Below are 17,040 nucleotides of genomic sequence, written 5' to 3' on the forward strand. Positions count from 1 at the left end.
GTGGTGCATAAATCTCTTTGAATTGTTGATTTCAAGTTCTTTGGATATATATCCAGTAGTGGGATAACTGGATCATAAGGTATTTCTATTTTTAATTTTTTGAGAACTCTTCATACTGTTTTCCACAGTGAGTGCAGCAGTTTGCATTCCTACCAGTAGTGTATGAAGGTTCCTTTTTCTCCACATCTTCTCTAACATTTGTTACTTCTTCTCTTATTAATTATAGCCATTCTGATGGGCGTAAGGTGATATCTCATTGTAGTTTTGATTTGCATTTCCCTAAGAATTAGTGATGCTGAACATCTTTTCATGTGCCTGTTGGCCATCTGTATATCTTTTTTGGAAAAATGTCTGTTCATATCCTCTGCCCATTTTTTCATCAGGTTGTTTTTTTCTTGTTGAGTTGTATGAGTTCTTTACATATTTTGGAAATTAACCCCTTGTCAGATATATGATTTGCAAATATTTTCTCCCAGTTGGTGGGTTATCTTTTCATTTTGTTCATGGTTTCTTTTGCCTTGCAGAAGCTTTTTAGTCTGATGTAGTCCCAATTATTTATTTTTCCTTTTGTTTCCCTTGCCTGAGTAGCCATGGTGTTCGAAAAGATGCTGCTAAGACTGATGTCAAAGAAGATACTGCCTATACTTTCTCCTAGGAGTTTCATGGTTTCAGGTCTTACATTCAAGTGTTTAATCCTTTTTGAGTTAATTTTTTGTGTATGGTGTAAGATAATGGTCTACTTTGAAAGTCTCAATAATTTTTGAACAAATGGCCCTGAATTATCATTTTGCCCTGGGCCCTGCAAATTATGGTATTTGGTCCTGCTAAAATAAATTACAGTTTAGTCGGGGAATCAGTCATGTTCTCTCTCCTGAAGAGTGTGAATTGGTGGCATGGAGAGAAGGCCAGTAGGGCAGAACAGTATAAAGAGATAAAGACACAACATCCACAGTGGGGGGAAGGCGAGGAGCCTGCTTTGGAAGGATGACAGTAAACATGAGGGTAGCAGCAGGGGCTCTGGGCACATATAGGTGATTAATATAGAAAATAGACGATACTGCTACTACACCCCTAATTTTTTTGTCACTTCCACAGTCATAACAACTAAACAAAAAGTTGGTAGTGAAGTAGCAATTTCCTATATTAAATGCTATAATAAACAATATTTAATATTTTAAGTTTGTCAGTATTTAAAGCTTTTAACATTGACAAATGAGTGTGCCTCTTTCTTGATAAATCATCTAATCTAGGTTGGGTTGGTGACAATGCCACCAGCAGGAAATAATGTATATCTAAACTGTTTCTATGTTTTATTCTAATAACATTCATAGTAGAGAAACCAGTCTCCAAAGGTATGTGTAAGGGAATGGAAGGAGAGATTTCAAAGCAATTTCGGCAAGCTCAGGCTACTCATTTTTAAATTCTATCCAAAATGAAGCAAGTGATGTTTTATTTTCAAAATTCATCCCCAATTCTTCATCAGTAGCCAGTTCCAAAAGTTAGTCCTATAAAGTTAGTTACATTTAAATTCTCTTTCAATGAAAGGAATGGATTCTGAGTCCATGAATTCCCTATGTGTGGAGTTTATTTTCATGAAAAATAAAAAATGCAAAGTGTTTTTATCAAATTTATAATGAGTTTCTTTATATTTTATATGTAAATGCCACTGAAGTTTGATGTCTTTATTGCTTCATTAGTCAGTACTTGGTTTTAGCACTTCACTATGAGTTATGACTATGAACTCAACAGATGGGGTATTACACTCCTGAGCAAAATCAGTACAAACCCTTAGATCTTTAATTCTTTGGAATCACTTCTCTGATTTCTTTTTTTCTTCTTTTTTGGTGAGGAAGATTGGCCCTAAGCTAACATCTGTTGCCAACCTTCCTCTTTTTTTCTTCCTCCCCAGAGCCCCAGTACATAGCTGTATATCCTAGTTGTAAGGCATTCTAGTTCTTCTATGTGGGATGCTGCCACAGCATGGCTTGATGAGTGATGTGTAGGTCTGCGCCCAGGATCCAAACTGGTGAATCCTGGGCCGCTGAAGCAGAGCATACAAACTTAGCCACTCAGCCAAGGGGCCAACCCTGATTTTCTCTAAAAGAATAGAAATTTCTTTTTGTTTTGCAGGGAAAGATTCTCCCTGAGCTAACATCTGTTGACAATCTTCCTTTTCTTTTTTTCCCTTCCCAAAGCCCCAGTGCATGGTTGTATATCATAGTTGTAAGTTCTGATTGTTTTTTTTTTTTTTACTACTTTGTCATGACTAACACACTACTGATGTGTGTCTTTTCTTGACAGAACAGGACAGTGAGGTTTGTCTTGCCATTTATAATTTAGGGTTAAAAACAAATGACACAAATTTTCCTTCCCTAATTTAGCTACAAATTCCAAAAAACAGGCTTGATTAAAAGTTAAGATGACTGTAAAAATAACAAGTTATAAAAGTGAATAAATATTTACATTTTCACAGACTTTTATTCACTTTTGGGTTACAGTTGAAAAACTGCCTTTAAATTTCACTCCTTATAATCTGGTCCTACTGCACATGACAAAGACACAGACATGCTACTTGCAACTCACCATACAAGTTGGAGAACACCTGAACTGTTCTATACTCTGTTAATCAGAGGTGTCCAATGGATACTGATGAAATGTCAAATTGCTATAAATGCTGCTAAACACTTACTTTTAATTTTCGTACTCAGCTCCTTGTGGACTACACACAGGCAGTTTGCAGGCTGGCACTGGTCCAAGGACCACACTTTTTTTTTTTTAGGAAGATTAGCCCTGAGCTAACATCTGCTGCCAATCCTCCTCTTTTTGCTGAGGAAGACTGGCCCTGAGCTAATATCTATGCCCATCTTCCTCTACTTTATATGTGGGATGCCTACCACAGCATGGCATGCCAAGCAGTGCCATGTCCACACCTGGGATCCAAACCAGTGAACCCTGGGCCGCCGAAGCAGAATGTGTGCACTTAACCGCTGTGCCATGGGGCCAGTCCACCAAGGACCACACTTTCAGTAGTGCTGCCCTAGGGAAGCTGCATTGAACAGACTGGGAGAAGAAGAAGAACCAGTGGGGGGGTCTATGAAGTAACAGAAGGGAGCAGGAAAACAAGACCATGGATTTGTGGAAGACTAGGACGCATTTAAGAAAGAGGAAGTAGTTAACTGTGTTAACTGCAAGAAAGGTCAAGTAGATTGAGGACCAGAAAGAAGCCACTGAATTGACAATTAGGATATTGGTTGACCTTTGAAAGGGTGATTTCAGTGGAGTGCTTGTGATAGGAGAAGAGAGCCAAGCACAAGTAGGCTGAGGGATTGGGGAAGCAGAGGGAACAAGTGGGGCTACCCTTTCAAGAAGCTAGATGGTAAAGAAATGGAAATAGTGTGTGGTAGCTTGGAGTGCAAAACAAGAAGGCTTTTTAGACTAGGGGACACTCAAAAAAAATCTGATATCACTGAAGGGGCCTCAAGCTGAAGAGAGTTCTATCTTGGGACCTGCCCCATGGCTGAGTGGTTAAGTTTGTGCACTCTGCTTCGGCCGCCCAGGGTTTCACCAGTTCGAATCCTGGGTGCAGACATAGCACCACTTATCAAGCCATGCTGAGGCAGCATCCCACATGCCACAACTAGAAGGACCCACAACTAAAAATACACAACTATGTACCGGGGGGCTTTGGGAGAAAAAGGAAAAATAAAATCTTAAAAAACAAAAAAAAAGAGAGAGTTCTATCTTCAGACAGAAAATCTAAGAAGATTTTTTTTGTCTCATGGAAATCTTCTTAAATCTACTATGGAGGTGGAGGAAGACCAGGGGAAAGTTCTGTTAAGAATCTGCAGAATTTCTAATACTTCTTTGGTAGTGCAACAGAAAGCTGTGAAGGGGCGTAAGGATTTTGATTGACTCTATTGCTCGTGTAAGGATTTTAAATGTATTTTGGAACATAGTTAAATTGATCCATGGTAAAGATACACATCCTTTTGTCAAGTGAGAAATCTTTCTTTGATTTATCATAATTGAGCCAAGTCCAGATATTGATAAACTTACTTTAAATAGAGCAAATCATATCTACATATGAAGAGAGTTTACTTAGGTTCCCAGAACTTTCCTCCCATCTCTTGGCCTCCTCAACTTTGGCAAACAAGCATTTACTGTGCACTCAACACTGTGCTAGGCACTAAGGCCACAACGATGCCTAAGATTTAGTCTCTATCCTGAAGAGGCTCATAGGAGAAATACTATCCGTCATGATGCTTTCTGGGGCAAACAACTGAAAACTCGCACAGCTGAGGTCAGCTCCAGGGTTGGTCAAGTCAAGGGCTCAGTTATGTTACCGAGCATCCAGAATTTTTTGATATTTCTGTTGTACCATCTTTAGCATTTCTGCCTTATCCTCAGGTCACAATGGCTGCAGCAATTCCAAGTGTCACATCCTCATGATAACAGCTAAGGGGTAGAAGAACTGTGTCATCCCTGTATCTCATTTTAGCAGGCTCCCAGCAGACTATTTTCGATTTTGCAAAGATCAAAACTGCATGGTGAGCTCCTGCCTACACTAATCCCAGCCAGGCAAGGTAAATAGGATTACCACTTCGATGCTATTTGCTCTCTGTGGATGGGGCTGACAAACTTTTGGCCCTCAAGAGAGGGTTTCTGAACTTTGGCAGGACTGGCTGTTGAGTAGGCCAATGATTGCCAACCCTTTTTACATCCTTGTATGTGTCATGGTATACGTAGGGAATGATAATTGTTGGTGTTTTCTTTATCAACGTAATGTAATGAATAAGAACCTGGGTTCAAATCCGCTGCCACCCATCAGCTCTGTAATATCGGGCAAATTAATTAACTCCTCTGAGCCTGTTTTCCCCATCTGGAAGATGGTATACTACGACTAGTCAGTTTAAAGGGTTGTCTCTGGGCTTCAGCAATATAATTATGTAAAATGGCCAGCACCATCCCTGGAACATAGTAAGCCCTCCTGAAACGTTCGGTGCGCCAGGCAAACTTCTATTCAACGGCCGCCGCTCTTGTGAAGATGTGCCTTAAGACAACTGGAGGCTGCCTCCTGTTTTCGCACTATTAAAACACTTATCACACTATAATCTGTTCTTTACCCACAGGCCCCCCCTCCTCCCCTCCCCAGTGAGCTCTCAAAGGCCAGCAACTGCCCCACACTCTCTATCTTCTCGTGATCGGCAGAGCTCAGCTCCCATTAGGCGTTCCACAAATGTTTGTTTTTGTTTTGGCCGACTTGCTGAACCGATTGGGCGGGAGGAGCGTGGCGGGGCGGGAGGGCGCCGCCCACGGCGGAGAGGGGCGTGCCCGCCAGGGTGCACCGCCCGAGGTTCACGGCGGGGCGGAGCGGCAGCCCGTGCCGGGCCCCTCAAAAGGAGGGGGCCCGGGCTCGCCCACCAGACTGTGTCACGCTCCGGGACCGGCACCCCGGCCTGGAAGGGAGAGTTTCGGGTAGACCAGGCTCAGGCGGCGGCGGCGGCTCAGGGAAGGCGGCTCAGTCTCGGCCGGGGCTCCCTGCCAGCCCGCGCGACCTCGCGCCCCCAGCCGCGCCCCGCCCGGTGCCCCGGTTCCGTCCCGACGCCGCCGGGCCCGTGAGCCTCGCGGACGTGACGCCGCGGGCGGAAGTGACGTTTTCCCGCGGTTGGACGCGGCGCTCGTTGCCGGGCGGGGGAGGGCTCGTCCGGTTTTTCTCAGGGGACGTTCAAATTTTTGTAACGGGAGTCAGAGCGGACGGGGCGTGCCCGGCGCGCGCGCGTCCTCCCTGCCCGGCCCTCCTCCGCCGCCGGCCGACTCCTGCCCGGGCAAGGCGTCATGCCGCCCAAAAGCCCCCGGAGAGCAGCCGCCGCCGCCGCCGCCGAACCCCCGGCGCCGCCGCCGCCGCCGCCGCCGCCGCCGCCTGAGGAGGACCCCGAGCAGGACAGCGGCTCCGAGGACCTGCCTCTGGCCAGGTGAGCGGGCAGAGCCGCGGCGGCGGCCGGCGCGCGGGATGGGCGCCCCGAGGGTGCGCCGGGGCGGGTGCGGCGGCGTCTAGGCGGGGGCGCGTCTTCGCCGGGTCCGGGGCCCGGCGGCGGGAGGGTCCCCCCAGGTCCCCCGCCCCCGCGGAGCGCCTGGAGGACGGTGACAGGCGTGTGGGTGCGGGAGCGAGGGGAGGGCAGCCGGGAGGGGTCTCGGCGCGAGCTTGACAGGTGTCGGGCGGGTGGGGCTCGGGTCTCTGAGCGAAGTGACAGGTGCCGCCTTTTCTCCGCGGGTCGGGAGGCTCGCGGGCGGCGGGGAGCTTCGAGGCCCCGTCAAACGCAAAAAAAAAAAAAAAAAAAAAAAAAGAGACGAACTGGTGTGTGGTGGAGAGTTTTTCTCCCGTGGAGGTTTGTAGTTGGCTGGTGGTCGTTTGACTTTCTGTTTCGGTCTCCCGCGATGCAGCAGTTGGGAGTGTTTTCCTCCGGGCGCGCAGTGCATCTGAAGCCCGGTGCTGGGAGAGGCCAGCCCGAAAGCCCTGGGCGCTGCTGCGGAGACGGCCTGGGATGTGCCCGGTGGGGTCCTGGGTGTCAGTTGCCCCCAGGGGACTCGGAGGTGCTTTGTGGGATTCCCTTATAACAGTTCTTGAGGCCTTGGGGATTCAGAGCCATCGGTAGTGACTGGTGGAACATAATTCTGTAGAGGAACTCGTGTATGAGGGGAAGTTTTCTGAGACATGAGTCTAAGTGCTTAACAGTTTCTAAGCTTTTGCTTTTTTTTCCTGTTATATAAAATTCTTCTTGCGTGTTAATCTGCTCCGGCCTGTCTCATTATTTCTTCCATTTTGCCTTTTGGCTTTGAGTCGGCAAAGATCTTGGTGTCCCCTCTTCTGTTTGTTTCTTTGGGCACAAAATTAGTGGTTTTCCGTGTGCTCCCATGGCACTTCTTTTTTTCCTAAGTGGGCTCTAAATTTAAGCAAGTCCGTGATCATGCGGTAGAACACGACACGGAGATATTTATTGTATTGCAGCATCTTATTTTTCTTGATTGTGATGCTTTATGGCTAAGAAGCTAAGATTGAGAGAGTATAATTGTCATTATTGTCAGCATTGGTCCTACTTTGAGACTATACAACCATTGCAGAGGAATGAGACGCCTTTCTGTCCCTCAGCACTCCCTCCCTCGTTCTAGTCCGTCACCAAGTCCTGTTTCTTTCATCTCTCTAGACGCAGACAGAGTTGAGGCAAATTGTAAAAGGTTGGAATGGGCTTTTTGAGTTGGCCTGTGAAAGGCTATTAAAAATTAATTTATTTAAATGAGCTGTCTTATGGGTCAATTAAAAATCAAACTCACTAGTTAAAAAAAAAGTCTAGGGATGTTCTGGGAGAAGACCTTAGTTTCTGATTAAACTCTGATGTATCCAATACTTGAAAGATTTCCTTTAGAAAGAGCTGTAATGTCTACTCTAAAGAATTCCACATAGCTTTGGAAGGATTCTCGATTATTGTAGGGTAACTAGATGTTCTTGAAGTTCTGGACATCATCTGAGAATAGAAGGACTTTGTTTATTTTATTTTTTGCCAACATGTAGTTTTATATATCTTTGAATGATGGAACTATCAAAAATTGTCCTGTAAGTCATAACCATACAAGATACAGTCTGCTCTTGATTATCCATACCCACAAAAGGTTTCATTAGCATGGGCAGTCAAACTCTGTGTTAACTACTTAGCAAGGGTAGAACCACTGCCTGGCAATCTGATGTGGAGAAACTTGCTTAGGGATGGATTCTGGACCTTGTTTAATCGCACTTCCAGTAACAGTTCATTTCTACCTTGAGAGTTGAGATCTTACTTCTGTTGCATTATCTCTGGCCTCAGTGATGTAGTTGGAGGGGAAACCATCGCTAGGAACAGCACCCGACCTTCATTGTTGAGATAATCAAAAGTCAATTATATTTTGAAGGAGGGTTGGCAGTGTGGAATAGTGGTCAAGGGCCTGGGTTATGCAGATAGACTGTTGAGTTTATATCATGGTTTCCCATATGCGGGCCATTACTTCAGGTAAGTGCTTTAACTTCTCTGATTTGGTACTTATCTATAAAACAATGTTAATAAGACTACTTACCTAATAGGACTGATGTCCTATTCAATGAAACCATACATCTAAGGTGCTTTGTACAGGGTCATAGTAAATACTCAAAAATTATTAGCTATTCCTCTTATTATTATCATAATTATTAGAAGTCAGCCAGACATTAAATGAATGAAAAGGAATTTGCCTGTCTTGACTGCCTGTCTTGGTTAAGGAAGATCGAGGAGAAAAGACTGAAATAAGCATAGCAGTAATTTATGTCAGGTTAATTGTGTGAGAAATGCTAGTAGGTAGAGAGATTGTGTGAAACGCTGATAAGTGCATTTCAGCAAAGTCACTGATACTGAGTTGATTCTGTAATATTATCTGTGGGCTTTCCTCTTCTTGCTGTAATCGTTGTCCCAGTTTTCCCAAACAGCTTTAGCTACTATTGCTGCTTTGAAGTATATGTGATTCATCAGACCAGCAAACATCTTTCACTATGTGGTATCCTTATTTTGGGAAGATTATGAAAAAGATAAACATGTTTAAATTCTAAGTATAATTTTTTTCAAAGATAAATAAGATCTTAAAGTATTTAGTGATGCTGTCCTTCAGAATGCTGTTATTATACGCAAAGCATTGAAACAAATGTTTACTTAATTAGTTTGATTTATAAGTATATACCTATTATATGTGTGTTTTCATTTAGTAGGCTTGAGTTTGAAGAAACTGAAGAACCTGATTTTACTGCATTATGCCAGAAATTAAAGATACCAGATCATGTCAGAGAAAGAGCTTGGTTAACTTGGGAGAAAATCTCATCTGTGGATGGAGTATTGGTAAGGATTTTCTTAAAATTTTTTGAAAATGTTTTTCTCATTTTAACAGTAATTTTGAATCACTGTAGAAAATTTGGAAAATAGAAAAATAGAAAGAAAAGAAAAGCTAGTGATAATTCTATTACCTGAGGTAATTTACTTCTGATAACATTAAATATTAAAAAAAAATCTTTCTGCGTAAGCCTCCTACCAAAGTATTTTAAAGCAAATCTCAGATACCATATTTTGTTTATGAATACTTCACGATGATATAAAGGCTTTTTAAAAAAACAAAGTCATACCTTATAAAATAATTTTTAATATCTTATACTATGTCGTCAGTGTTCAAATTTCCTCATTGTCTCAGAATTAATTTTGTTAGACTTCCACATTTTGATAAATTTTTTCCATTTCTTTGTGCATGTATATGTGTGTATGTATAAAAATAATAACAACAGCAAATAATTTTTAGTGCTTTATATATACTGGGGGAATATTATAAGCACTTTGCAAATAACTCATTTAACAATCCATTGAGATGTGAAATACAAAATCTTCATTTTACAGATGGAGACATTGAAGTCGCGGTTAAGTAACTTGACTGAGGTCCCTGGCTAATAAGATCTGAAACACAGATTTTGGATCATACATGTAGTTATGTAGAGTTACATGTAGTTACATAATAGTTTTTTATCTTTCTTTTAAAAAACTTTCTTAACGTATGAACATTTTCTTATGTTTTAAATATTTTTTGATATTTGACACTGTAGTTTCCAGTGGTAGTATATTTTATCCATTAGGTGTATTTTAATTTGTTAACTCTTACTGTTATTGGACATTTTTTCGCCAGCTTTTGGCACTGTAAAATAACGCGATAAATGGTCTTATTCATAAGAAAAATGCCTCACACAAAGTAAATCCTCCATAATTTGTTAAATAATTTGGTAAGTGAATCTCTGATTATTAGGATAAATTCTTACAATTACTGAGTCAAAAGCTATGAACGTTTGTAAAACTTTGGGTAATTATTGCTAAATTGCACTCCAGACAGACACTTCTAATGAATTTACTGTCTCATCAGCATTGTATTAGAATATATGTCTATCTGTTTTTACTGATCAGATCAACACAGCAAAATATGTTTCTGGTGCCAGCCCTGATGGTCTATTGGTTAAAGTTCGGTGCTTTCACCACTTAGGCCATCCGGGTTCATTTCCTGGTCGTGGAATCACACCACTCGTCTGTCAGTTGCCATGTTGTGACAGTGGCTCACAAAGAACTAGAAGGACTTATAACTAGCACTGGGGCTTTGGGGAGGGGAAAAAAATATGTTTATGTACATTCCATAAAAATATTTAAAATCTCAAAAACCTTAAAAAAATTTAAAATTTAAAAACTTAAGTCTCTGATGTCTTAGTCCTTTTAGGCTACTATAACAAAATACCATAGACTGAGTGACTTATGAACAACAGAAATTTATTCCTCACAGTTCTGGAGGCTGGGAAGTCCAAGATCATGGTGCCAGCAGATTCTGTGTCTGGTGAGGGCCCACTTCCTGATTCATAGATAGCACCTTGTTGCTATCCTCACATGGGGGAATGGGCGGAAACTTTCTCAGGCCTTTTTTTATAAGGGCACTTATCCCATTCATGAGAGTTCTACCGTCATGACTTAATCACCTCCCGAAGGCCCCACCTCCTAATACCATCACAGTGGGCATTAGGTTTTCAGGATATGAATTTTGGAAGGACACAAGCATTCAGTCCATAGCATCTGGTAATAAAAAAGAGAAAATGAATCCCACAATTCCAAAGATCTGAACATATTCTAGAACTCCTCACTAAAAAAAGAGGAAGAATACTGAAGTATCTTGGATGAATGACTTTGGTATTATCATCCCGAAGCATTTAATGTATATTTTCGTTGATTTGAGTACTTTGTGTACAAAGCTGTTTTTGTGCATATGGAGTTAAAGGATTTATAATTTATAAGTGGGTTGTGTACCAAATCTCTTTGCAAGTACAATATGGTAGTTAGGTTTTCAGGCTAGTTCGCACAAAACTTTTTGTTTTTTACTAAACTATAGCAGTAGTAGTTTTAATTGTAGAGGCCCTTTTGGGCTTCATACTTGAATACATATTCAAATAAATGTTACTACTTTCTTATCCCACCCTTTTCTGCTCCTGGCTTTGTCCCTACCTTCTATGGGAACTGACACAGTTTAAATCTTATTTCCTAATGGAGCTCTTGATGGGGAGTAGGCGATGTGAAATTCCTGGTTGTGTGCTGGAGGAAGGCAAGAAAGGAATTCTGTTACCTTTGGAATTTTGGGTACCTTTTTGAGGGGTATGACAGAGGATGATGTTGTATTGTCCTGATATAATTCAACGGACTTTCCTAGAAATGTTATTTTAAGTGATAGTCAAGTTTTTGAGGGTTGGCCTGAGAATTTAACCTCTGTTTATACAATAATTTCTAAGGTAGAATGTAACAGAGTATGTGCTGGGAAGCAAATGTAATGACAAAATGAACCTGCTCTGATGCAGCTATTCTAGTTGCCATTGGCTGTGTTTGAAACAAGAAGAGGAATATGGTACCTTGGGGAGTTCTTTTTGGCATGATGTTTTTGGTTGATGTTATTGTATGATGTTTATTGGAATAGAGGATGAGTTAAGAGTAAGGATTTGTCATCAGATTGGACTGACTCAAATCTCATATCTACCAATTAGCTCTGTGATCTTGAACAAGTTACCTAAAATCTCCAAGCCTCAGTTTTCTAATCTGTAAAAGGGACTAACAGTAATTTCTGGATCTTGGAGTTATTGTGTGGATTAAATAAATTCATGCGTGTAAAGCATTTATTGGTGTAAATGAGTGGCTAATTTGGGTCGTGCAAGCAGAATAACATGACTTAAGAACTACTCCAGAAAATTTTATACTAATGTAATGTTTTTAGGAGAACTTAAGTATAAGTTAAAATGGTTGAATTTTAAATGCATATGTAGTGATTCTGCTGTGGTTTTGTTTTGCTAAAATTCAGATTTTTAAGTTCTTGAGAGTCAGAAAAGTTGTTTATGCATACATGAAAGCATATATTAATCCTTTTTATGGAAAGTTTTGTGGTTTCTTGTCTAGAAAAGTGTTTTCTCCTTTTCATATAAACATTTAATAAGTGTGTAATATGTGGTTGCTGTCATAAGATTGGATATTGTTCATGCTGCTTATAGCATATGAATAAAGGCCTTTCCATTAAGAAATTGGCCAGGAGTGCTGTTCGTATGGTGACTTACAGTGAATCAGTTATTAGAATTTTGATTTTCTTTCTGTGTCTTGAATGGCAGCATGGTAGAATGGAAAAGGCCTTGGACTTCAAGGCAGAAAACTTTGATTATAGTTGTATTTTAGCTATAAGATTTCAGGCAAATTGGTTAATTCTCTAGGTCTCAGTTGCTCATCTGTAAAGCAGAAATAATGTCTGAATGTCAACCTCATAGAGTTTTGTATGTGTATAGGTGTATATATCTATGTTTATTTCAAAGAGCTTTGAAATTTATTGCTCTTTGAATAGAGCCATTTCTTTTTGTGATATAGTTATTATAGTTAGAAAGATAATTGAAAAGAATAGTTTGGAATTGGAATAATGCTAGATGTTTCATTTAAGTTATACTACAGAAATATGAAGAGGTTTCTTAATAAGCTTAAAGCAGACTACATGTTTTTAAATTATGTGTAATGAAAGGTCTTGAGCTGTTATTTTCCAGTCCTTAGTAATATATGTAACCTTTCTGTTTGAAGATGGTGCTGGTATTCTCATTGCATGTGGATGTTACTGAGAAAAATTCATTTAAAACATGTGCATGAATGTTGTATTTTGTCTTATAGATGTGGGTTGTTTATAGCTTCTTTTATTTCTGATTCCACTTCTAAGATTAATTAATTTTTAAAAACATTTTATTATGGATAATTTCAGACATTTATAAAAGTAGAGAAAATAGTATGAACTCTCATATACCTCCTAATCAGCTTCAGCAGTTATCAACCATGGCCAGACGGTATTTCTCTCTGACCCCAGATTTTTAAAAAAGTAAATCCCAGATAAGATGTTTCATCCATAAATATTTCAGTATGTATGTGGAGAAGATAAGAACTCTAAAAAAATAACTGCAGTTCATCACACCTAACAAAATTAATGAAAATTCCTTAAATATCAAATATTCAGTGTTCAAAATTTCGTGATTGTTTCATACATTTTTTTTTCCACTATGTTCTAATCATGATTCAAATAAGGTCATACTTTGTGATTGGTTGATTTGTGTCTTGAGTCTCTCTTTTTTTCCCTCTTCCTCCCCCAAGCCCCAGTGCATGGTTCTATATCCTAGTTGTAAGTCCTTCTAGTTCTTCTATGTGGGATGCCACCACAGCATGGCAACTGACAGACACGGTAGTGTGGTTCCATGACAGGGAAGTGAACCCTGGCCACCGAATCAGTGAGAGCACCAAACTTTAACCACTAGGCCATCAGGGCTGCCTCTTAAATCTCTTTTAATCTGTAGGTTTCACCTCCTCCTTCTCTCCCCCTTTCCCTCTCTTTTCTTACAATTTATTTGTTGAAGAAAGTAGATTGTTTATCCTGTGAAGTTTCCTATATTATGTATTTTACAGATTGTATCTTCTTCATTGTTTAATATATTTGTCTGATTCTGTATTTCCTGAAAATGGATCTAAGGCTTGATCAGATCCTGATTTCATATTTTCTGGAAGAAATACTTTAGAAGTGTTGTGTATGCCTATCAGGAGGTACATAATGTCATGTTATCTCTCTTTTTTTGGTGTAAGCAATCATTGATGACCATTGACTGGATCCATTAGGGGTTACTCAGTGGTGATCTGCTAACTTTATCATTCCTTTTTCAATTATTAGTTCCTCTGTAAAGAGAAACTTTCTCCATCAGCTGTACATATTCTGAAGTATAGTTCATTCAGGGAAGGTAGGATAAGTGCTTTATTCTTTGCTTTTATTGACTAGTTTTCAAACTAATGAGTGTTCTGTAACATCCTCCAAAGGTGAACAATGACTATAATCATCTTTGCAAGCATTATTTTGACAGTACCAGTAGATCAGTTTGGCTATACATAAACATTTAATAAGATCTTTACTCAATGTGACATATTTTGTAATTTTGAGAATCCTGTATAAATGGGACCATACAGTATTTAACCTTTTGGGATTGGCTTTTTTCACACAGCATTATTCTCTGGAGAGTGATTGAAGTTGTGTATCAACAGTGTATTAGTTTCATAGAGTTGCCATAATAAAATACTACAGACTGAGTGGCTTAAGGAACAGAAATTTATTTTCTCACAATTCTGGAAGCTAGAAGTCTAAGATAAGTTGGCGGCAGGTTTGGTTTCTTCTGAGGCCTCCCTTCTTGCTTGCAGATGGCTGCCTTCTCCTCGTGTTCTCGTATAGTTTTCCTGGGTGCACATCCTGGTTGTCTTTTTCTTTGTCCAAATTTCCTGTTCTTATATGGACAATAGTCGGATTAGATTAGGGCCCACCCTACTGTCCACATTTTAATCCAATTGCTTCTTTGAGGCCCTGTCTCCAAATACAGTCACATTCTTAGGTACTTGGTTAGGGCTTCAACATATGAATGGGGGCGGGGAACAATTCAGCCCTGACAAATAATAGTATTCCATAGTATGGCTGGACCACAGTTTGTTTAACCATTCACCTGTTGAAAGATATCTGGGTTGCTTGTACTTTTAGCTGTTATGAATAAAGCTGCTATAAACATTCACATATAGGTTTTTCTGTGGACATCAGCTTTCATTCTTCTGGGAAATAAATGCCCATGAGTGCAATTGCTGGTTGTGTGGTATGGCCATATGTTTAATTGTATAAGAAACTGCCAGACTTTTCCAGAGTAGCTGTACCATTTTGTATTCCTACCATCAGTGTATGGGTGATCCAGTTTCTTTGCGTCTTTCCTAACATTTGGTGGTGTTACTATTTTTTATTTTAGCCGTTTTTATAGGTGTGTAGTGATATCTCATGGTTTTAATTTACTTTTTTTCTGATGGTGTGATATTGCTATTAAACATCTTGTTTTTAATTTTTAAATTTTTCATTGTGAGGAAGATTCACCCTGAGCTAACATCCATTGCCAATCCTCCTCCTTTTTTGCTTGAGGAAGATTAGCCCTGAGCCAACATCTGCACCAGTCCTCACCTGCTTTGCATGCAGGATGCTTCCAGAGCATGGCAGATGAGCAGAGTAGGTCCACACCCAGGGTCTGAACCCATGAACCCTGAGCCGCTGAAGCGGAGCACGCAGAACTTTAACCACTCGGCCATGGGGCTGGCTGGATATTAAACATTTTTTAATAGACTTTTTTGGGAAACAGTTTTAGGTTCACAACAAAATTGAGCAGAAAGTAGAGAGTACAGAAAGTACAGAGATTACCTGTACATGCCATGCCCGCACATGCATAGCCTTTCCCATTGTCAGCATCCCCCACATGTGCTACATTTGTTACAATTTATGAACCCACACTGACACATCATTGTCACCCAAAGTGCATAGTTGTTGAAAGTCCTCTAAATGTGCTTATTTGCCATTTGTCATCATTGGTGAAATGTCTCTTTATGTCATTTGCCCATTTTGAATTTCCATAGGGTTTTCTGCAGACACAATTATGTCATTTGTAAATAATCACAGTTTATTTATTCTTTTCTAATCTTTGTGCTTTTTTTCCTGTCTGTTACACTGGCTAACACTTCAATACAACGTAGGATAAAAATGGTGAGAATTCCTGCTGTTAAGGAGAAATCATTATGTCTTTCACCATTAAGTGTAATGTTAGGAGTAGGCTTTTCTTAGATATCCTTTATCAAATTAAGGTATTTTCTTTCTGTTCCTTTCTATAGTCATACACTGCATAATGATGTTTTGGTCAACAACAGACCACATATATGATGGTGGTTCCATAAGATTAGTACCTTATAGCCTAGGTGTATAGTAGGCTGTACCATCTAGGTTCATGTGTGTACACTCTGTGATGTTCACACAAAGACAAAATTGGCTCATGACGCATTTCTCAGAATATGTCCCTGATATTAAGTGACGCATGACTGTGTTCTGAATTTGCAGAGTTTTTTTTGTTGTATCAGAAATAAATGTTGGGTTTTGTTAAATACTTTTTATGCATCTATTGAGATGGTCACACACTTTTCCTGTTTTAGAGTGTTAATATGATTACATAGCATTGACTGATTTTCAAATGATAAAGCAACCTTGCATTCCTGGGGTAAACTCCAGTTGATTGTGATATATTATCCCTTTCATATATTGTTAGATTTGACTTGCTAAACCTTTGTTAAGAATTTTTAACAAAAATTCTTTTATAGCATGTTTTATTCTTAGTTTATATATTCATGAGGTTTATGGGTCTACAGTTTTCTTTTTTCCATAATGGATTTGTCTGGTTTTGTGACAGAATAGTGCTGGCCTCGTAGAATGAATTGAGAAATATTTTGTTCTCTTCAATTTTTTGCTAGAGTTTGTGTAAAACTGGTATTATTTCTTCCTTAAATATTTGGCAAAGCCATACGGACCTGGAATTTTCTTTGTGGGAGAGTTTTTAAGTACAAATGCAATTTGTTTAATAGATATGGGCAATTCTGGTTTGTCTATTTCTTTTTTAGTGAACTTTGATAGTTTATGTTTTTCAAGGAATTTGTCCATTTCATCTAATTTATTGAATTTATTGACATAAAATTGTTTATAATGTTCCTTTATTGTATCTTATACCTTACTATAGTTTTAATATACTTTGTTATTAACATATATTTTGTGTATCATACATTATTAATGTAATGTATGATGAAATGATCCTCTTTATCCCTCATAATGTTCTTTGCTCTTAAATTTACTTTTTCTCATATGTCTTATATTTAAAATAGTTTCTTTTAGGTAGCATATAATTGGGTCAGTCTTTGCCTTTTAATAGAAATTTTTAGACTGTTGACATTTAATGTGATTATTGAAATAGCTGGGTTTAAATCTACCATCTTGCTATTTGTTTCTATTTGTCTCATCTTTTCTTTGTTCCTTTTTCCTCTTTTTCTGCCTTTGTTTGGATTGACTATTTTTTTATGATTTATTTTT

At 39.5% G+C, this 17,040-nt stretch overlaps 1 protein-coding gene across 2 annotated transcripts in view; it reads left to right on the forward strand.

Moving 5' to 3' along the window:
• Positions 1 to 5,394: 5,394 nt before the first annotated feature.
• RB1 (RB transcriptional corepressor 1) overlaps positions 5,395 to 17,040 on the forward strand; it is a 155,579-nt gene continuing 143,933 nt past the window's right edge. Inside the window, exons 1-2 of one of the 2 annotated variants that reach the window (XM_046664255.1) lie at positions 5,395 to 5,972; positions 8,762 to 8,891. In XM_046664255.1, the coding sequence (XP_046520211.1) occupies positions 5,836 to 5,972; positions 8,762 to 8,891 (267 nt within the window). In that variant the 5' untranslated portion in view covers positions 5,395 to 5,835. The remainder of the gene's footprint in view (positions 5,973 to 8,761; positions 8,892 to 17,040) is intronic. The other variant, XM_046664256.1, reaches the window with a different exon arrangement.

The sequence above is a fragment of the Equus quagga genome, chromosome 6 (assembly GCF_021613505.1).
Source record: "Equus quagga isolate Etosha38 chromosome 6, UCLA_HA_Equagga_1.0, whole genome shotgun sequence".
In the NCBI taxonomy this organism is placed as follows: Eukaryota; Metazoa; Chordata; class Mammalia; order Perissodactyla; family Equidae; genus Equus; species Equus quagga.